At 35.9% G+C, this 23,503-nt stretch overlaps 1 protein-coding gene across 3 annotated transcripts in view; it reads left to right on the top strand.

Moving 5' to 3' along the window:
* LOC145779605 (glucagon-like peptide 1 receptor) overlaps positions 1–19,049 on the top strand; it is a 45,696-nt gene extending 26,647 nt beyond the window's left edge. For 2 of the 3 annotated variants that reach the window (XM_082591237.1, XM_082591236.1), the window contains 9 exons: positions 7,108–7,201; positions 9,560–9,664; positions 10,856–11,004; positions 11,898–11,995; positions 13,078–13,267; positions 14,295–14,445; positions 14,735–14,865; positions 15,805–16,038; positions 17,464–19,049. In XM_082591237.1, coding sequence (XP_082447363.1) covers positions 7,108–7,201; positions 9,560–9,664; positions 10,856–11,004; positions 11,898–11,995; positions 13,078–13,267; positions 14,295–14,445; positions 14,735–14,865; positions 15,805–16,038; positions 17,464–17,826 — 1,515 coding nt within the window. In that variant the 3' untranslated portion in view covers positions 17,827–19,049. The remainder of the gene's footprint in view (positions 1–7,107; positions 7,202–9,559; positions 9,665–10,855; positions 11,005–11,897; positions 11,996–13,077; positions 13,268–14,294; positions 14,446–14,734; positions 14,866–15,804; positions 16,039–17,463) is intronic. The other variant, XM_082591239.1, reaches the window with a different exon arrangement.
* Positions 19,050–23,503: the final 4,454 nt, after the last annotated feature.

Here is a 23,503-nt window from a genome sequence, read left to right as displayed (position 1 = left end):
CTTTCATTTTGAGTGATCATACTGATTTTCAATTTATTCCTACAAGACGTTACGTAATGAAAAAATATATAACTAAGGTTGGAAGACATTACGTCATATCTTTTCAATTCAAAATGAAGTTTAAAATTTATTCTTTTGTTCATAGTCGTAATCCTCCTTCAAAGCGGTATTACAAAGAACAATTTTCGATAAGGGAACGTTCAAATATTACGTAACGCCTTCGAGGGGGAGGGGGGGTTATGCAAAGCGTTACGTTAGCGTCACATCGGGGGGGAGGGGGTTCAAGCAAAACGTTACGTAACGCTTTCGAGTACGGAATGGTAGTTTTTTTTGCTGAATTCAAAGTGAAAAAGCGTTACATGGGGGAGGGGGGATTGAAAAAAGCGTTACGTTGGCGTTACATGGGGGAGGGGGGGGGTCAAAAATTCGGAAAAAAAGCGTTACGTAATATTTGAACGTTCCCTAAGGGGGCATCAAGAATATGTCGACATGACTTTTAAGGTTTACGTCAGCTCCGGAGATCAGTAAAATATAAGGTTCTTATTATCGTGATTGTAAGCCGCGGGAAATTTTTTCTCTAAAAAACAGATTCCCGGGAAGGTAAACATTTTTTCCAGCCCTGGTAGAAAACAAGAGAAATTAAATAATATACCACTGTCTTGCACCAGTGGCGTAGCCAAGGAAAGGGGGATCGGGGGTTTCAACCTTTCAAATTGAATTTACGGATGTTAACACATTGTTACAAGAAAAGCTTTAGCCTATGATGTAATTTCTCGTCAAACTGTGCAAGGATGCAAGCCATCTGCAACTGCTGAGATCGCTTGTTCGATCTAGATTAACATCTAAACAGCTATTCGTTATACAAAACTTGAATATATCAGAAATAGCCTAAAGTAACTTCATTCTCTCAAAGCTTTTTGTTTGACACTCATCAAGATGTATGACCTCTATGACATGTTTCTCGGCAGCCGATTTGTAGCAAGAATTGACAGCGATAGACACCGTGTTTCGCCCATGAGGCTGGGCTCGTCAGTATCGCACCACTAATTCTGCCACAAAGGTATTCGACCACCGCTTTACCAGTCAGTTTAACTCTTATAACCTCTATGACGTTACATTTTCTAAACTTTGGGTTGACTTCAGAGCATAAAAGTTAGTGACTTACCGGAATAAGATCGTTTTTTGAATCAACCAAGGAGAAAATTGATAAATAATAAAACTGTAATAATCTCGCAAAAAAAAGCAATCAACCTATGTCTCTAAAACAAAGTTTGCCTAGTTTTAAACGAAACTGCATTAAAAGAGCGAGTTTTGCCAATACCAAACATTCAAATATCTCAGTCTGGAATTAGCAACAAGAAAACATAGAGACTTAGCTTTATTTCCGAAAAATGTCGAAGAAAACGTGATCTTATCCTTTTGCTATGCCACCGGACAGCACCATTTTACAGAAATATTTATACCCACAATTTTGTTGAAAATGCTCTCAGAATGCACCAAACTGAAAGTAATTTTTCAAATTTTTCTGGGGGAGGCCCCCCAGACCCCCCGCCGCTATGTGTCGCCTTCGGCGAGCACGCCATCGGGCTTCGCCCGCCGGCTGTCAACACCCCCCTTTTCAAAATTTTTGACTACGCTACTGTATTGCACTGTCCATTTTTTGCTCCCCCATTGTTGAAGGTCTGGCGGCGCCACTGAGTATGATTGTTGTGGATAGGGCAATGGCGTCATTGCCACCCAGTCCATACAATCTGAATGTTTGTCATGCGATATAAACCAGGATTAGTTTTTTGAAAAAAGGAATTGCGCGAAAGAGTATTCGGAATAAACTTACGCTACTTTAAAATATTGCCTTCTATGTTTCATCTGCAAGTTTTGTGCTGTTTTCGGTTTGTAATGTGAAATTAACTGATATGATGCTTTTTTGTTGTTGCTTTTTAGTCAAATAAATTTCAATCTTGCCAATTTCTAAATTAGTATAATATAAAAGAAACCGGTAAAGATTAAAACTCCGAAACTATTACTATCGCGTATTTATTAAAGGCATACTAAATGAAATTGTCAAACGGGAATTAAGCATTAAAATGCGTAGACTGAACATTTAAGAATACATTTCAAAACAAAATTATCAAACAAAATTTGTTTTCAATGGCACTGGCAAGGCCCAAAGTCCAATGTTTCATTTATTTGTAATTTTTTCAAAATGACCAAAAAGAGAAAACACTGCTCGAGAATACGTCACTATCGACAACAATAACAAAAGCCATGTTACCACATCTGATGTTTTAACATCAGATCTGATGTTTTAACATCAGATGTGATGTTTTGAGCAAACTGTCTGATGTTTTGATGTTGAAATCTGTTGTTTTGATGTACATACATACATAGCCTACAGTTAAATCGCCCGCAGTAACAACTGTTGCTCGATCAGCTGATTGCTGGTCTATAGTGACGTAGACTGTACAGTCGCACGCTTCGCTGCTCACGCCAATTCCCGTTTTGAAAGCTCTGACAAAAGTACGCGCGGAATGCTGATCAGACCGCAATGGGGCAAAATTTTATTGAAAATCGTTTTATGGTAGCATGTTAAGCACAAAGAACGTGGAAAATCGCCAAGTCAGGTTTTTCCTTTAGTATCCCTTTAACCTAAAATAAGAAAACCCCAGAACACTTGCAACGCGTACACCGTGCATTTATTATTAACTACTAAAGAATTACCAAGAGAGCATTACGTTTGATAGATGTTGTGATCTGCATTTTCCCAGAAGATTTTCCAAGTTCTACTAATGATCTATTAAAACGTAATGTTGCTATTACATTTCTTGTAGTTTTTGCTGTGTTACAAATATATGGGAATTTTTGCAGGTATTATAAGTAAGATAGAAAACAATTCCTTTGCATGTTTGATACTCCTTAAAATTGCAGGTGTGAGTGTATTGAAATATGATGGGCAAAAAATTTTTTGCCTTTACGAGATTCAATTTTGATTGGTCTGTGCTGCGAAGCCAATTCAGCGCAAATCAATTTTTTTGTTTTAGTAAAATGTAAAATAGCAAAATCGAATTACTAACATTATTGCAGGAGAGTGTTAGAACATTTAAAATTAAATCATCTAACTGATTTTTTCATCGTTTTATTGTTATATTCGACTCTTGCAAGTAGAACAATTTTTCACAAAAATTCGCGTACATGTAAGCCGGTGATTCTCAACGTGGTCCAGGTTAACCACCCGTAGTGGACCAACTGGACCACCCTGGAATTTTTAGTGGTCCACAGAAAGGTCATCAATAGCATCAATAATAATCAGTTTAAGACTGAACAATCTAACAAAAAATAACCAGCCAAAAAGTACATTCTAAACTCATGTTCAGCGCATTTAAAGCACTAAAGATGAAATCAGTTTAGTTTTCGAATCGTTAACTGAACATGAGTTTAGTATCTGCATTATGGGCTCTATATTTTTTGATTAGAGAAACTAGGCGTTCCAACCATTTTACTCCTTAGACTGAACAAGTTTGTCAAAATATGACTTGTTTTTTGTGTTAGAAACAATTTAGAAAGAAAACCGAGACAGTTACCTGTTTTGCATGCTTCTAAGTTGTTAAATTAATTCTACAAAGTATACTGCACTATTTGTACATGATCTTGTGTCCCCCACCTGTAGCGGGTCCACTGTCCAGGGGCCTCTCTCCAAAATCTGGAAAAAACTGTAAATATTCTATGGAGATATTACAACGTAACACAGTTCCACAGCCTTTTATCTCATTTATACGTGTCATACCATCAACCTACGTCAATTACTCCAAGCCAATTGAGGTCACTCACTATAGAAATCTTCAGTCTTCACAGACGAACATTTAATCTCAAAATTGCAGGCATTTTTAAATCCGATAAGTGAAAGAAAGGCGATTACAATAGTAGACCACCAGAGAGATCATTGTAATCGCTCAAATATTTGTGGCATGGATTTACAGTATATCATTTTTTTGTATCTTGAGTAATAAAGCTCACAAACTCGCGGTTTGCGGCCGTATGTGTTGCTGTTTTTTATTGAGAATTGCCTGTCTTGATTTGGTTCAAGATTTGCCCAAAGGGTTGTTTGTGTTTAGAATTTGGTTGTTTTTGTTTAAGAACTTTCCTCATGATAAGAAATGCAATGTTCCACCTACAAACTGTCGCACTTGCTAGCGCACAGTTGAACGTTCATACGTGCCACTGTTCTATGTCCTTTCCAACAATTCAAAACTAAACTTTAAAAATAGGAATTTAAGTTGCTTTTTAGAAATATAAATGGTCAAAAATACTAGATAAAAGCATCTTGTAAATGAAAATGACGTTTTTTTATTTTTTGGAATTCTCAACTAACGTGAACATTTATAATAGAAGATTAAATCAAATATAGTTATTACTCTCTAAATCCTTGACGCCTGTTTCACCCAAAAAGGAGGATCATCAGAAGGTCCTTCAGATCAGATCTTTTCATCAGAAGATCATCAGAAGGTCCTCATAGGGACCTTCTGATGATCCTCCTTTTAGGGTGAAACAGGCTGTCAAGGGTTTAGTAGACTCTAAACTAGAGAGTAGAGAGTAATAACTATATTTGATGCAATTTGCTCTGCTTGGCTTTTTGCTTGACATTGAGCACTTTTTGTAGTACAGTATTAATAGTATTTATTGTATAATAGAAGATTTATAGCTTTTTATTCACGTTACGAGTAACGGTGGCTTAGTGGTTAGTGCGCTCGCCTCTGAAGCGGTAGTCATGGGTTCGATACCTTGTCGGGTCATACCAAAGACTTTTTAAAAATGGTACTGAATCTAATTTCTGCTTGGCACTGAGCAATGGAATGGATTCGGGTAATAATGTACTCAGTTGCGCCTCTATACGGCTGCATTGACACTGTCTGCTTTGTAAAGCGCTGTAGAGCAACGCATTCTGCGATGGATACAGCGCTATATAAAAACTAACATTATTATTATTATTATCTTCATTTCCATTTTGACGTAGCCTATAACTAGAATTTGATGGTAATTATGCTGCGATATACAAAATTGCTGTGGTTAAAGAAAAAGTTTGTGCTTTGTAAGAATATTACACGAGCTTACTAAACAGTCTGACAAATGCAATTGATGGAATGAGATGTTGTTTAATAATTCGTCTAATTCAAAAAATATGCAGCTGTTTTGCATACTTTTAACACCTTTTGAACGATCCTTCTTTCGCATGCATATGAAACTGGTTTTCAAGAATGAGGCCAAGTGGTGGAAAGCCCAACTTTATCTTCTGAAAGAATTATTATTAAACCAACTGTGGCTTTATGGGCAATTACTGTTGTTATATTTTTGTCATTGTTGTGAAAAAAAGGTAAAAAACTTAAAACCGATTTGCAGCCTACTCTTTATGTTTGCAAGACAAGTCATGAAAAAGTAACGAATTTTGAAATTGCAGCATTATCTGAACCTTGCTCTAACTTTGCACGAAAAGTGTTGCCTTGCAGCATAGTTAAATTATAACTGACATTTGGTTCGATTCACATACCTACCTTCAAGATATCAAACGTTATCTCGAACTAAACGTATTGCCTTATCTCTGTTCTTTTAATGCTTTTATTTTTTCAATCATATGTCAACATTGCGTAGCCTGTTTAGTAGATAACTTAGATAAAAAGTATATCACCATCTCTAAACAAACGTCATCGTTAGGTCGTTTGTCGTCATTAGATTTGTAGTTTTAAAAGCCTTGTTCTTATCATGAAATGCTGTTTTCCCGCTGCAACATTGACATAAAAACACGAAATTTAGTTGATTAGATTTGATAGGAAAAGTTACAAACTGGGTCGTGTTGACCAACTGCATTGTTTACACGTTGTTGCTCATCGAAAGTAATTTCATGTAACTCATTTGACCACGTTTATTGGAAAATGTTGATTTTCAGGTTGACACAACATGTGAGTAGGAGATAGGCCTTTTGAACATTCCTATCTAAATTGTGTCGTTCTATAGCCTACTACATCATACCACTTTAAACATGCCCTGTGAAATATCCCTTATTATGAATGTGGTGTCGTTCGCAATCGCATATTGTTGTATTTTGATTGTAAGCTTGGAAAAGCGAAAACCGTTGATAATTTGGTTTTTATGTATGCGACTGGTGAGCACATCAGCACAGTTGAGCATGCTGAAGGGGCATCCCTGTCGAATGCCCCTTTTGACGTTTATTCGTTTGGGTAAGGCTCCATTTATTTCTACCTTGCTTTTTGTTTTGTTGTAAACCGAAGACAGGTAGTCAAATCTTTGTTCAGATAGTCAAGGGCGGTTTTTACTTTTTTTAAAGTTGTCAGCTGTTCCGCTTGTTCAACTGTGTCTTCGTCAATTTTGGCCTAGCTCCCAGAATGTTCAGGTATCTGTCTTGTTCTTGAGAATTCGTGTCGTCTTCCACACCCCATATGGAGTTATAGAAGCTGTGTACTTCTTTAAGTATGTCGTCTCTCCTGGTGAGGGTTGTGTTGTTTTTATCGTGTATCTCAGTGATAGAACTGCTTCTACAATTTTGCTCCTCTGCTTTGAAGAAGTTTTTGGAAGATTCTTCATCGCTTATTGGAGTTATTCTAGATCTGATTTGAGATCCGATTGCTTTGTAGTCGTAGAAGTTATTGATTTTCTCCAAGAATTCTTGTCGATGCTCTCCCAGCATGTGGTCCGGGTGAGCCTCCAGAGTGTGGAGCTAGTTTTTGGCCTGATTGTAATCTTCTTTTCGCTTGAGCGTGACAGCTTTTTTTAGGCTGCGGTTTTTTGGGTTTTGGGATTCGGGGTTTTGGGGTTGTGTTTTCCTCCGCGGCCCACGATGGTAAAGCCATCATTGCTCGTGGTGGGATTCTTGCGCTTCTTTGCCCTGTTATTTCGGAATTTTCATCGTGCAGCTCCGCAATCAGGCTTGTGGAAGCCTGATTACGGGCGAACATGGCAGGTGATCTGTTGCCTGGTGGGCGACGACTCTAAGTCGTACGTTTTCCTCATTTTAAGCGGGGAAGCGCCACACTTGGCTTGCGGGTTTCTCGCAAGAAAAGCAGCCTCCAACTTCTCATACAACTTCGTTATTTATTTCAGACTACCGCAAAGGAATTCCAAGAGTTTTTCTGCAAGTTTCTTCGTTACCAGCAACGATGTGAGAACATGTTAAAAGAAACCGTGCCAACGAATGGTAAGCTTACAAGATATGTTTTTACGCTATTTAACTAATCATCTTATTGATATCATTTAGAGTAAATTTGCTAATTACAGTACATTTCACAAATCCCTTGAACATAAAACACCGACTATGAAACCTGTTTTCTAATTTGAAAACACAACAAGTTCACAATAGGCCATAGCCTACCGTTGAACTAATTTTTTTCTGCATACTTTTTAATTTGTATTGAAATGTGATGATCACTTGTTCAATTCAGTATACTACGCCACAGTGTATATCAGGTGAGCCCACCCTTTTTTGACCGAAGATCAACCCTCCAAGAAAACAATCTCTAGGGTTCTCGAAGCCCAACATTAACATCCCAAACCTACACTCATCTTTATCCGTATACAAAAACTAATAAAGCATGTGCAGTCCAAACAAACAATAACACGTCAACCGTTCAACGTTACAATAAAGTCCTAAAATAATATCGCTACAATAATGTAAACTACATGCGATATCGGACAGATTGGAAGGAAATTTAATGTTTTTCGCAAACCTTTTTTGGTAAGGCGAAAGGGGAGCCAGAAAAATAAACCCGATACAAAATATGCATGGGTCTCTGGGTGAAAATGTGGAAATCCCTTCCTACATCAACTAGGATGTTAGCGTCACGTAGTCCGGAATGTAAGAGCTCGTTGGTGGTTACAAGGCGTATGTTGACAGTCATTGTTGATATGCTAAAATCTACAAAAGACCATTTGCTTTCTTTAGAGCAAAGGTGGGCAAACTTTTTATTTCGAGGGTCGCACTAGTATAATTAAGATTGTAAGCCAAAACATAAAATCTAAAGTAGTCAAAACACAAGCTTTTATTTAATTTTAAAGTGACCAAAGAAATAAAGATTTCATACATTACATAAAAGATATAGAAAACGTTTGTCTCAATTATTTATTTGAATATAACCCACAGTAAGATCATATGTTGCCAGACTCACTTTGAGCAAGTTTGAGCGAACAATGACACGATACATACCGTATTTACTTGATTGTAAGCCGCGGCTTATAAAGTTTTTTTTTCCATCATGTTTGCGACTTAAATTCAAGGGCGGCTTACAATCAAAGGCGGCTTACAATTTTTCTTTTTTCTTTTTGCCTTTTTCCTTGTCGACTTTGCCGTAGATGTTTTGCCGCACTGCGTTGTCTGATGCCGACAATTGTGAAGTTGTGACGTGCATTTTTAATTGTCACATGCATTTATGACGTGCATTCGAAAGAAAAAAAGGAGTTGTCAGTTTTATTTATGGTACTTAACAGTAAACAGTTTCAGCTTTGCGTGTAAACAGTATTTGCGGCTTACATTCAAGGGCGGCTTACATTAAAAATTTTTAACACTATCACATGCGGCTTACAATCAAGGGCGGCTTACAATCAAGCGCGGCTTACAATCAAGTAAATACGGTACTGCTAAAACTGCACATCACTAAAGAACATAATGTGGCCGGGGGAACAAACCACTACAATGCGATAAACAAACTATAATTTATCTTTATCAAGATGAAATACATGACAAAAAAGTTCAATTAAGTCATTGTAATAATTCAAATTTTCAAACAATTTTATAATTATTTTTTCATATAATTGCTTGAAGTTTTTGCGAGCCACACAGAAAATTGTCTCGGGTCGTCTCAATTCGCCCACTTCTGCTTTAGAGTATCGTCATCCTTTAACGGCGTCTTGTGCTCAGCAAAGAAGCGACTGGTACGATAGGAAGCAGTAGTTGCAGCCTGTACCCTGAATTTTCCGTTTGGTGAAAATTAGCTTCAGTGTTGCTTTCAAGCCCACGCCTATCGCAAGGGGTAAAAACTCACGCAATCAAGCACTGTTTCAAAATATCTTCCCGATTTTTTTTTAATGCCATCGTCGTATTGTAGATCAACCAAAAACACTCAATTTTCGGCATGAAAAAAATTAAGCTCGGTCCAATTTAATTTCTCTCGATCATGCAAACGTTTATAATTGGCTGGATGTTAGTAGAATTAGTTATTAGCAAACAATTGCTGCCAACTTGACACCTGCAAAAAGTAAGTCAACAACTTACAAAACATATTGTTAGGCAAACAAATGAGTGATCAGAAACCACTGAAAAAAACTTCCCTACAACCATCGCTGTCGTCTGGCAGCAAGTATGTAGTCTACCAACAGAGCGCCGCCGACTGGTTGAGCACCCTGATTAACATACAGCAAGTGGTTGGCTTATATCATTTTTTGAATAATGGATTGGTATGCGATGTGTTATGTTGAAGTTGGTAGAAGCCAAAATAAAGATTTTTGACCAAACACATTTAATGACTATACTTTTCCACTAAAAGTATAAAATTGTCTTCAGGAACATTCTGTCCAGGAGATTTCGACGGTTTCATGTGCTGGCCTCATGCCAATGCCAGTTCACTGGTGATGCAGCCTTGCCCAGATTTCGTCGTATGGAACAACGGTAATTTTTCTTAAATTAGTTTTTAGCTTTTAAATATGTATCGCTTCTTTTAGATCCGTTGTTATTAAACCTCTGTCCATTCTAAGTTAATGTATAATTGTGGCTGCGAAATTAAACAATTTTATTATTTTTATTCTATTTGGTTTCATTGTTTTTGTTTATTATTCAAGAAATTGTTAAGTTGGTTATGGGATTATGCGTAATCTTAGCAAACTTCTTTTTAACCCAATTTCTCCTCAGGTTACATTAAAAGTCGAGCGGCGAGCGTTTTTGGTTTATTACAAAAACCAAAACATAAATGGTGGTTTGTGAGCACATATCGTTTTTTTACATCAACTTTGTTCAACAAATTTGCTACTTTTTCCGAACCTAATTGATGTTTCATTGAAACAAAGCTGAGTGAGCTCACGATTCACGTTGTTAAAATTCATAATCTAATTCATAAAATTAATTTGATTTACAAAACTGCCTAGGCTACTACGAATATCTAAAGCACGATCGAATTTAAGAGAAAAAACACACACCAGTTTCCAGCTTTTCTCCTTTTTGCTGTTATCGTAAAGTGCAAAATGTGGTTCTGAGTTGCAACAACAAACATGTTAGGAAAAGAATAGTATCCTGAACCTGATGGCACAATAAACCCCACATAGGGCGTGGACGGTTGCGAGACGATACTTCTGGTAATCTTTTTGTTTCAACCATAAACATGTCTTCAGTATTTAAGTTAATTTTATCTTTCCCTCGAATGAACCTGAAGCCCCTTCGTGGAAAGAATAAATTTACAACAGTTATTTTAGAGCTTATGGTTTTAAAGTTGTGTGGATTCTTATTTTCTCTCTGTAAATATGTCCACTGCCCAATGCCCATGCTTTGTTTGAAGAAAATCTATCGCACATCTTAATAGTAGAACTGATTTGTTTTAAGGGCTGGTGGTAACATGATTAATATTTTTAATCTATTTATTATAGTTTGTTGTTGATTTAATCTTTTTTTGAAGAAAATAGCCTGCACAATGCAAAAAAAACAGTAAAACCTTTGTTTTTGATGGATCACCCCAACAACGAGTAAACTATACGATTCAATAATGGCAGCGGAAACACGAGCATTTTAAAAAAAATGAACTTTAAGTCTTCTTACAACATTACACTCAAACATAGATTGTCGGACTAACTGGCTTGTTTATTTTGTTAGATTCCTTAAACGGGTACCGGTACTGCAATGCTGACGGAACATGGTTTAAAGTTCCAGGAGACAATGAAAGTGTTTGGGGACACAGGGATCAGTGCAACCCATTCACCCAAAGTGATTCTCTCGCAAAATCCGATCTAATTGATGGAGAGGTAAGCGTCTACATCAATTCTCGTGAAAACAGCTTGAAAGACTCGTAAAGAATGGAACTTGAAGAGTAAATGAGTCACAAAATCTCAAGTTCTTAAAAAAAAAACTCGTTAAGGTTTTAATTGCTTCTCAATCATTGAGAAACGTATTTCAGTGAAAGTTGGACATAAGAATTTAATTTTGGAGTTAAGAATACAATTTTATTTGTTAAGAAAGTCTTTTTTTCACTGGTAACTCCAATTGACCAAAATGTGACTTAGGCTAGTACCCAGTGACATATTTTATTTACTAAGATTGCCATAACAAAGGCTTTATAAAACATAGCCAAATATAAACATAAAGTAAGCATCTAAACTTTTTACAATCCTCACAACACAACTGAAAAGTGGACAAAGAGAAATGTGAACAAGAGCTTCGCGAATCACTCCAGAAGCCAACACGACGATTTTGCATAGAGCACGCAAGATCAAATAAACACAACCAATCCGAAGAGAGAATCAAAAGCTTTACAACACCCAGACAGCAAATCAGATATTTTTTTTACATTGATTCGACCTTTGCAATTATTGAATCAATGTAAAAAAGCGACTGATTTTTCTGTCTGGGTAAGCGCTACTTAAAACTTTTCACCGTATGTTTCTTCACGTGAAATTAAACAAGAAAAAAAAAAGATAGGATATGTTTACCCACTTCTCTGTGTTTACCCAAAATTTTGTATTAATCTTCTTGTAGACTTAAAAATGTCCTTTGCATATTTTAATTTCTCCACGTTCTTTCACACCTCAACAGATTGATAACAACATTGCCTCTCCTTTGCTATTGAATAATAACAATTCAGAAAACCTCGAACGTTGCTTTTGATATTGATTTTATTTGATATACTTTTTAATTACAGGAAAACCTTCTCAACACTTTAAAGACCATATACACCATTGGATACGCGGTGTCGCTCGTTTGTCTTGTGGTTGCTCTCTTCCTGCTGGTGTCGTTCAAGTAAGTTGAGATCATAAATCTTGCAGATGTTAAATTGGACGTTAGCTAGGACGCATGGCTGCGAGTGATCTTTTGATTGAAAATTCATGACACAGCAGTAGAAGTATTGATTGCTGGTGTCACTTTGGGTCACTCTCGATTAATTTTTGAGTTAATTTAATGTCAGGATGATGACTCATTCTGAAAGATAAAACCAAATCCATTTTGAATAATTTATTGACAAAGGGATTTATCTGGGCAACACATTGCTCTAATTTTTTTAAGAGTTGCATTTCAGCAATAAGCAAGATTTAGAAGAGAGTTGGCAAAGAATAGTCAACAACAAAAGGTCAAATATTTTCTAACTTTTTAAAACGATATTTTATACAAAGCAAACGTAGAGTATGTAAATGTTAAACTTACGTGAAAGCCTTGATCTTCAAACATGCAGCATATTCGATTGGTAAGTCAAGTAAGTCCACTGTCAGTAACAGCGATACAATAAGTTTGCTGTTCACATCAGGCTGTCTTTCACCTCTTATCACTAATCTCTTGACTGTCGCATAGTCTTAATGAATGATAATTATACATTTTCCAAACATGTTTTAGTTTCTATGATATTGCAGTAAAAATTGTAATGTATATAGGCTACATCAACTATTGCCTTATTTTGTTATTAAGTGTCTTTCCGAGCTATAGACACGTGCTCTAGAGCGGTGTCGAACCAACGTCCTTTTTCACACCACTCGAATGGCAGGCGACCGACTCTCTGAACTGCCAAGCAAAGTTTAACTACGTAAACACTATTGCTTAGCTTCCTGTCATGTGTTCGTGGCTCGAAACCTGGCTAAGTTAGTTGTAGAAAACACAGATTACTTGTGTGAGCAACTGAGCATAGTCACAAGAAAAAATACAGTTTTAAAGCAGCAACTGGCCACCTGCTTTTATTAGAGCTATAGGCCAAACATACTATCACATCGTCTTCTTAGCTGCGTATTTGACTTGGATAAATAGCTGGAGATGCTTTACTTTTACTCTTCAACTAAGGTAGAATAAATAAGAATTACTTTCTAACACTAAATCAAACCTTTTCTTTTTTTCAGAAAACTTCATTGCACCCGAAACTACATTCACATAAATCTTATGTTGTCGTTTATGATCCGGTATATTGCCGTGTTGGTGAAAGACGCGGTTATCCAGGAACAATACAGTCCCAACAAATTTGCTGATGATGTTACAGAAGCCGAAATGAAAACTTATTGCGATGAGTTTGGAGGAACAAGTGGAATAATGGTAGTCATTAAAAATATTAGCTCAGTTTTATCATAAGTTGAAACGCGAAATCACACAACTCGTTTTTTTTCTGAAATCAAACTTCATGTAGAAATTTAGCAATTAAAAACTACACTTCACAAGAAAGATACAAATAAACAGGTTTGCAAGCCACCTGCACACTTCAGTTGACTGGTAAAGACGGTGGTCGAAAGTCTTGCATGAATTAGTGATGCGATACTGATGAGCCCAGCTCATGGGTGAAGCATGTGTCTATCGCTTTCAATATCTACTTTGTACAATCGGTTGCCGAGAAAGATTTGCAGCCCAACATTGCTAGATAAGATGGATTACTTCTTGCATAGATGCATTACTTCTTTATTGTACAGCACATATTTATAGCTTCTACATAACAAAGGTGTCAACTGTTCAGCGTCGTTTCTTGTACAAATTGTCTTAATTTCTTCGAATCTAGATTATTGTACGAGTGGTTTCTTTTTAGAGCATGCCTCTGTTCAATGAAATCGTTTCATAGTTTATCGATTACGAGAGAATAAGTTTGTTAACATCAAAAGTTTGATTAGAACGCCTTTGCGGTTAATAGTAATCGCATTGAAACTTGGAAACTTGTATTTACCAGGAAAAAGATTCTTTATACTTTGCCCGAAATTCTATAGGTTGATCCGACCATGAAAACCAAATTTATTGCAATAAATATTTACAATCCCGATTTTCTTTTCGATTTATTAATGAATATGATGGTGGTGGGTGGGCTATGACAAATGGAACCAATATGAATGTACTGTAAACTATACTGATTACTGAGCTTTAATAGCTTTAAATATTTAAACAATTGTGTTTGAAGCTGTTACAATTCTTAAGCAGCGTAGCAGCAATACATCTTTGAATTATTTCAATCACTGCGGATATTTTACTGTTCTTTTTTTTGTAAATCAAAACTGATAGCAAGCTATACCTGCGGCGGATAAAGCGCTATATGAAATCACACTGTTAAAATTCAAACCAACACGTCTTATCAATGTTTCAGATAAGTTGCCGAGTAGTCATTGCGCTGATGCATTACGCGGTTGTAGCAAATTATTTTTGGTTGCTTGTGGAAGGCCTATATCTTCTTATATTGCTCGTTTTCACGATGAAAGATCACCAATATTTTCCCGCTTTCATGGCCTTTGGATGGGGTAAGTTGACACAAAGCCTATTTTTAGAACCGCAATAAAAGGTACCAAAACAAGAAGCTTAACTTTAATTGTTTTCCCCTATTTTTTTCTCAACTGTCAAATTGTCTTCCCCATCAAAACTTCTTGTCTAATCCTTCGTTTCAACAAAAAGATAAAAATGTCATTTCCTGCAATAAATCTGTTGGAGTCAATGAAACTTTGTTCTCTAAACAACTACCTGTTTCCTTTTCTAGTGTCTTTCATAATTTATGACTTCTATGTGGTAAGTTTCATTGCCACTTGTGTGCAGGTGGTCCATGGATTCCAGTTGGTGTTTGGGTTGTGCTTCATCTGGCCTTGGAGAATGTCGGATGTTGGGAGTTGGATGAAACATCACAAATACTGTGGACATTAAGAGCACCAATTATTATATCTATTGGGGTTAGTATTTTGTTACTTGACGAAGCAAACAAAAAGTATTTAAGCGACATGGCTATATTTATTTGGGCTATTGTAAATATTTTCGTAAATAAATATTTCCTGTCAAACAATCAAAACATTTAAATGATTGCAAAATGTTGCCAGCAATAAAAGTACACATGTAGGAAAACTTAGAAGTGTTTAAAATAAACTTTAACATATTCAAAACTGTCACTTTGTGCATGTGTCATTGAACAGGTTCGAACTTACATTTCAAATCCCAATCATTCACATATAAATGTTGTAGCTGAAAACTTTTAATTCTTTCGTACTGCTGTAATGTAGTTTTTGCTCATTTATTGTATCAATATATAGTCATGTTGCTTTTAGATGCTGTAAGCTACATGACAAAAGCAAACAGAATCCATTTTAAAAATTAATCGGAATGACTAAATGCCCATTTTCATGGTGAACAAAACTTCAGTGAAGCAATAAAACAACTTTTATTTTTTTGCTTTTACTTTCGCATTCATCAAATGAACGTTGCAACTACTGGTAGAAACGATAATATTTTTTGTTAAACACCAACACTTTTCAGTATTCAAAACGGTTAATTCACGTTTAGTTACTGTAACTAACCAGCTATACCTTTCTTTGGATTTCCCCAAGGCAATGCGGTCAAAGCAGCGGAAAATGTAATTAGAGTAACACTTTTTATTTCCTCAATCAATTGTAATGAAATTCAGTCGTCGCTAAGTTTATTAAATGCTGCCGCAATTAAATTATTGCACTAAAATAAAAAGACTATTTCTTTTACAATATTTATTTTCCAACACTGTGTAACATGTTTTCGTATGAAGTGGTTAATTTAAAAAAAATAAGATTTTTAAAAAGAATTAAAAAGAAATCTGCATGAACATATAAAAACCAAACGTTATTTTAGCTTTTACCTTTTTATAGGCCAATTTTTGCATCTTCATATTCATTGTGCGCATCATTGTGTCCAAACTGAGAGCCAAGAATATGACAAGGAATGATTACAAATACAGACTTGCTAAGTCTACTCTTGCGTTGATTCCTCTTCTCGGAATACATTACATAGTGTTCATCTTTGTCAACGACGATGATATGGAACTGCTGAACATTATGGTGAAAGTCAAAGTTTCTTTTGAAATGATCTTGACATCGATTCAGGTAAAAGAAAAACAATTTTGTGTATAAATTGTCTGAATTGTGTTTAATGATGTCTAAAATATCTAAGTTTTGTCACCAAGAGGGAAAATTTGTTAGAACCTGCGCCGGTGTATAGATTGGTACCTTACGCTCATCATCATCATCGGCAAAGTTTGAATAAGGCGTCGGCTACCGTGAGTCTCTACAACAATCGATTGTCCATAGTTCTTATTAAATTTACAACATCTTGCTCTTGGTTTGTCCTTGTTGAAATATTTTGAAGATTTTCAAACGTGGACGCCCACGGTGCCTCTACCCAGAAAATCGCCCCATCATTGCTATTGACTGAACATTACGTTACGCTATTGACTGAATAAAAATTCGAAAAGCACACAGTCAGAGGCGGATTCAGGAAGGGGGAGATTGTATTTCCTAAAATATAGACCTATTCATTGCGTTTTGTTAAAATCCCCCCTCCTAAAGCTACTTGCTGTATCTGCTTTTGCATCCCATAATAATCAATCAATACTTTATTTGTCAAAGACAAGAACAACACAACTGTGAAGAAAAACAGAAACACACTACGGTCTACCGGTCTTTTACCGCCACTACTACTTATGAAGTAGTCTACTGCTGGATATCCGTAAATTAATATTTGAGGCACAGGATGCAGCAGTTACAAACAATATGTTACAAATTACATCAGAACCAAACGCAATAGCAATAGAAAACATATTAAGATGAATGTATTTTAACTATCTTTGCATATTTTCATTATATCCTTGAAAAAGTTAGAAATTGTGTAATAATCGGTTGGTTTGTCAATGATGACTTAAAACTAAATTGAACTTTAAAGTCAAAGCAAATAAATATGCACATTCCTCCTTCAATTCTGAACGTTTTCAACAGAGTTCGTGCTTTAGAGTATTATTTCACCGTTTTTTAACGTATGGATAAACCACCGCAAGCTTCTTATTCAACACGTTTTTTTTTATCAAAATCAGACACGATTATAGTTTGTCCACTATGGTTGATATAAGTCTATTTCTGAAAACGCTGTTGCGGTCAGTGTAACATGAACCGAATTGAACTGATTTTCTTGCAAAGTACTTTGAACAACTTATTATTCTTATGTTAAACGTTTCAACCATTTCAAAACTTTGAATAAAGGCTATAAACGTGCTGCAAATAATCCATTTTTATCGTTCTTATCTGTGAAGAAAATGGTTTTAAGATGTTCTGTTGATAGATAAACTGGTAGCCTATGTCAACCTAACCTTATAATCTGGCAAAGGAACTGGTCTTTATTTCTGCTATAATATATTAAGCTGTAACTGCCAGAAACTATCAGCGTTTTTAAAATATTTCCGTGCGAGTAGCCAATTATAAATTAAAGCTTTGAATAATGGTAAGTTGTTGAAAATTAAAAACAATATTATTTTGCAGGGGACTCTTATTGCATTGCTTTACTGCTTCCTAAATGGTGAAGTCAAGTCTGAGGTGAAAAAACTAATAAACAAATGGAGATTGAAGCACGGTCTGCCAGCAGTTATACCACGTAAAAGTTCCACCTATAACAGCTGCGGTACTCAAGTAACTACACTTACACTAGGTCATGGTGGCGATAACAATCATAAAGACACTATTCATCTGTCACCAGCAGATAAACGGAACTCCACTATAAGTGGCCGTCGGCTAACGGATACCAGCGGAGACCAATCAATTGGCACTCTAGAAGGCGTCACAGAGCCATTAATTAAAGACAGCCGAGTAGATATTCATTCCCGCAAAAACGATGAGTTTGTTTAAAGATGTATCATAAAACAGCAACACTCACTATCGAGAAGCGTTGCCAGTTCAGAACAACAATATCGTAAAATGCTAATTTACGGATGGGACAGGGAAGCATTTGGTGACAATGGGTTGTGGTAACTGTGGTCCAATTAGTAACAAAAATAGGTACAGGGAGAATGTAATTTATTTTATTTATTTCTTGCCTGTGTTTTGTGGTTGTTAGATGTTTTTTTGTTGTTGACTGAATTTGCGTAAGGGTACACAAAACCGCGGGGGCAACAATCAGAACTGCTAACAGATTGCCACAAAGTGTCTCACTGAAAACTAACCGATGACGTAACCCAAGCGAATCTTGTCTGTTATTTATTGGCTTCTGTTACTGGGTTGCTTCAGTTGGATCTTGTTGAGAGTTTTTTTGGAACGAGACCCAGCATTATCTTTGCATCAAAGTTACGTATGTACCAACAGAGGTAGACAATGCTTTACATTTTCTACGTTGCGATAATCTGGTAAAGAAATATCTCTTGTTTGGTGTCACTTTTATGTAAGGAAAATCTATAACAAAGATGTCAGCATGACCCATTGGGTGGGCATACGCGTATCATTATTTATATTGTTTTGATATCTTGTTATGTTTTATTGACTTACATTGCGATGATAAATATTATATACGTACTAAGTTGTTTTAAACTTATTGTTTTTCCTGCACTGGTTGAAGCTTCATGTGAACCATGCATTTCTGTTGCTTTGTGTTTGATTAGGGTCTACAGTTTATTCTTTAGACGATTGGGAGACTTTTGAAGGTTGCAAGAACAGAAAGCATAGTAGCACTTTAGTTTTCGCAGGAAATTGGTTTCAAGTTTGCCTTGAAAAAAGAATGCAAAATCAAAAACAAAATTCGACATGAGTAGCCCATTTGTCAGTGACTCAACTCTTCAAATTTTTTTTGTCATCCGATGTTTGCCTGCATCAGGCGCTTTTACAAAACATTCACTGTACTTGTATGGAAGGGCTATGCAGTTTCGAAGTTTCCTACAATGTATGGTGATTTATGAATTAGATAGAGCATTCACAATGGTATAGTCATCAATGCTAGGACACAACAGAAAACGTGAAGCCTAAAAATGCCATTTATTAGTTTGTTTGTGTTTTAATTGTGTAAAAAACAGCTGATCTTTGTATATTCACGTGGTTTGCTTCAATGCTTGTTTCTATGTTGTGTACAATTTTCAACTTTGCGTGTTTTCATCAGTGATTCTTATCTGAAAATTGAATGAAGCTGTTCACCAGGCATTTAGTCAAATAACATGATGCCTTCTACTGGTGCAAATTATGCTAAACTATCACACGATGTATAAAGTGACAATCTGCTTTTATTCCGACGTTTCGTCAATCACACACGGCTGACTTTTTCAGGGAGCTAGACCAGGTAGTGTCTAGCATGGCAAAACACAGGACCAACGGACCAAGTTGCGGAAATCAACTAAATATGCAAAAAAATACATCGTGTGATAGTTTAGCTTAATTTGCACAGGTAGAACGCATCATGATTCTTCTCTCTTGCGTTCCATGACATTTTTATAGATATAAAATAAATTTAAAACGGTTCGAAAATATACAGTAATTGTCACAACACGACTTTGACTGGAATGAAAGAACAGTTATATAATAGCGGTGTGGCGGTTACTGTAATTCGCTTACACGTATACTTGAAAAAATTGTTTAATTATTTGTAAACTAGCGCAATTTTGATAAATTTGCAAAAATGCCGTTCAATTTACAAAATTGAAAATGTATCCCAATAAGTGTGGCGTCGAACTTAATATACAACGTATATTATACCATGGCTAAGATTATACTTACAATATGATCATCAGTCATGTGGCCACGTTAATGTAGCTACTGGATGAAGTTATTGGCGTAGTAACCGATACCTGCCACGTCATTTTTCTCGTCAGATTAACCTTGCTGCCTTATTGTAAAGAGACACCAACCTGTATTAATTCTACTGAGTTTGCCAGTGGCTTCCACCAAAATTTGTTTCCAATACCTTGTTTATGCAAGTCACGGATAAGCAGGCTGGAATCATGTAAACTTTGTTCAGTAGATTTCCTGCGCTTTAAGTTTTGCTGCAATTATGATGAAGAAGTCTTATAGCATATAGTTATAAAATATAAAATCAATGCCATACCAGAGCAACTTAGACTAAATGCCTAACTATCGTTGATATAACATGCAACGAGTCCTTTGCCACAATCCTCTTAAATTTGCTTCTTGCATTTGTGGATAACGTTTTACGAAGTAGATCTTTACAAAGTAAAAGCATTTTCAAACTAAACAAGCGTTTGCGGTTTTTCACGTATAATGCTAAAGGTAGATTAAACGTTTCTGTTTAAGCGTTCCGCTGCTTCGCAGAACATCTCATTTATTTCAACCAATGCCCGAAGAGATGTTAATAGATTTTTAAAAAGTTGACTTGCATTGGTGCGATGCTTTATACAGTTGTCAAAATAGTTTCTGCTCAACATTCTTTGTATAAACATAGGCAAAAAATCTTTAACTAAGTAGCTTAAAATGATGGTGTTTACATCTTTTTTATACTGTAAAGCTTGAATCAAAATTCAATTCAAATTATTTTTCTTTGTCAAAATGCAAAAGAAATGATATTGTGAAAAAGAAATACAGTAACAAAACCGACAAAAGGAAAAGGTGGCAAAACCTTAATCGTTTAAGACGTGCATGAAAGGATCTAATATTGCGGTATATGCATCAATAAATATAGTTAAGCACGGCCACCAAACCTGATACTTTAAAATAAGTCGATGAATTAGTTAAGAATCATTTGCCTCCTCGTTCCTGGAACAACTGGAGCGCCAAATTCATTGCAATGAGGAGTACAAACACACAGCACGATCGAGCTCAATTATCTTTTTTGAGAAACTTTTTCGCTCTGTTTTATAGTAACAGTTTTATTATTGTAATGAAACGGGACATTATTATGTTAGAAGTCGGCAAAAAATCTTCTAGTGTAGCCTACTAATTCAAAGTGATTCGATTGAATATTTGAAAAGCAGAATTTTAAATCGTTTTAAATAAGAAAATTCTGCCCGTTGCAATCGAATGCATGCGGAGTCTATCTTGGATGATACCAAAGATTGACACCAAATAGATGATACCAAAAGAACAGACTGCAAACCACATGCACTACCACTGTCCGATTTATGTTCCACCTAGAGAAGTTGGTCTGTCAAGCCTGGAGGAGAAAAAAATTATAGTAACCGCAAACCGGTAAAACCGTCGCCCCAGATCCTGTAATTAACACAAGATCTGTTACTTTGCAAGTTTGTTGTGAAAACTTTGACCTATTGTGAATACTTTATCGTAAACTTGCAGGACATGGACAAAAGGATCACAAATAGTATAGCCACAACCTGTTGATCACAGCTGGGCTCAAGGAAGTGATTACACGTAATTTTTGATGTCTGACCAGTGGTATGCAGTATGTAGGCCTAGATATGTTTCAAAAGAGATTTTGAAACAAATTTTACATTAGGCTACATTGATTTATAGCAACATATACATTTCAATTCAATTTATTTTTCTTTGTCAGAATGCAAAAGAAATGATATGTATCAAGACACAAACAAGATTTAACCTATGATACTGTAGATCACAAAATGTAGGCTTATAGTTGTGCCAATTATAATCGGATCTTAGAGTTGGGCCTGCAATAGTATAGCCCATTGTCGTACGTTTTTTGTTCAAAAAATTGTTCAATTAGCCTAATTGGTTAAGTGGCCAATACAAAATAAGTTATGAATATAATTCAAACACGAATAGGCCTACAGCACAAACAAATTTTTGAAATACATATTATTTTGCTCAAGCCATCTCTTAGACCAAGCACGCTGTACACAAGCTTGCACACTTTTGACTTCATGACACTTTTTGCATTGCAAAGATCTCATGCGTTTCATGTTTTTCTGGAACACATTACAAAACCAAACTAGTCTACTATATGGTTTTGAAATAAGTGAAGAAAGACTTTTCTCCGTCGATATGAAACAAAACTTTATTTTAACAACTTTTCAGCACGAAACTAAAATTGGTCAAAAAAATAGTGAAGAGAGCTGTCTCAAAAAACATTGGAAGTTGTTAGGCTACCTACCAAAAATTAAAGCCACTGATGAAAAACGACTGCTATTTGTTCAAGCGTGTGGTTCGCTCTGGTCGACATTCTGCTTTAAACACCCTAGAGAAGTTGATAAACAACAACACCATACCTTGAAGCAGGCAAAATATTTAGAAACTTTGATACCAGCTACTTAAATTTTTAATTTTTTATTGTCATGGGCAATTTATTGGCCATAATTGCTCAATTGGGTGGGAATGCCCCAACCCTAACTTTCTGGTGTCTGATCTACAGGGACATATACGCCACTGTGTATGACATATTAAGTTTTGAGATTATCATTGATTTGGCTTTTTAGCATTAATTTTTATGTTAAATTCTTTACCAATTGAATTAACATTGTCCAATATTTCTTGAAGATCTTCTAGCGATTCAGCTAACAGAACAGTACCATCAGCATAGCGTAAATTTATTATTTCCAAACAGCCAAGTTTTATCTTTTTCAAATCATCAACGCGTCAAAAAATCATTTCTGTATACTCTATAAATTAGAAAGACATGGAGAAAGTACACTCCACGCTTGATATAATTCCATTGACAAATCGTTTTCCATGCAAATAAATGCTTATTGGTTCCAGAAGCCTACAAATTTGTAATAAAACGTGAGTCCTTGCCATTCATAGCCTACCAATAATTTTACCAATAATAGAGTTTACAACAACAAAAGCTTAAAAGATAGTGCTGAAAAATTACTTTTTAATAATCACCGTGAGCCTTGTGCTCTTCCGTAGCCTATGTTTAAGTTTGGTTGATTGATAAAATATATCCTCGGACTGAGAAAGCTTCTTCGAAAACTTAATCCTGGCAGTTTTGCATGCGCGTAGATAGAGGCTTTGAACCACTGACGCAGACCCGGTCACTGAGTTTGATCGAGTCAAGTTTCTGATTGGTATCTTGTCACATTGATTCAACGTCTGCAGTTGTTGAAGTGTTGTTGTCTTTGAATTATTTCATCCACTAGATGCCGCTGAGTGGAGAGCAATCTTTGAAATGCGTTGCTCAAGCGCACACCCCGAGAGTCGAACCAGGTGAAAGAGTTAGGCTACATGTACTGAAATTTCGTAAAAAGTATTGGGTTAAATGACTAACTGAAATTATTACCAAGTGTGGAAAAGTCACTGCATCAGAGCAAAATTTTTCAAAGTTAGTTTTTTCAAAAGCCGGAAAGTTAGACATATAGTAGGCTAAAGCCAAATAATTCTCAGTGAGTTCTTTGCTTTAATCTGTCGCAAGGTGTCACCAATAGGGCAAATTACATTTGCCCTATGTCTGTAATATCATGCCTACCGTCATGTTGTTGAAAACAAATAATGCTAGTAGGCTACTAGTTTTGTTTACAATTTTTAAACTTGTATCAATCACTTACATGGATTATTAATCATTCCTTGCCAACCTGACACACTTCCAACAAAAGCTTGCTGGTATGAACGACGAAGACACTGATCATTTATCACCCGCCTCTGAGCAAGCTATTGGGACACAAAAGAAATTTTGCTTAGG

Source organism: Aplidium turbinatum, chromosome 11 (assembly GCF_918807975.1).
Source record: "Aplidium turbinatum chromosome 11, kaAplTurb1.1, whole genome shotgun sequence".
Taxonomy (NCBI): Eukaryota; Metazoa; Chordata; class Ascidiacea; order Aplousobranchia; family Polyclinidae; genus Aplidium; species Aplidium turbinatum.
Note: the sequence above shows the minus strand (reverse complement) of the source record. Positions and strands in the feature narration are given on the sequence as shown.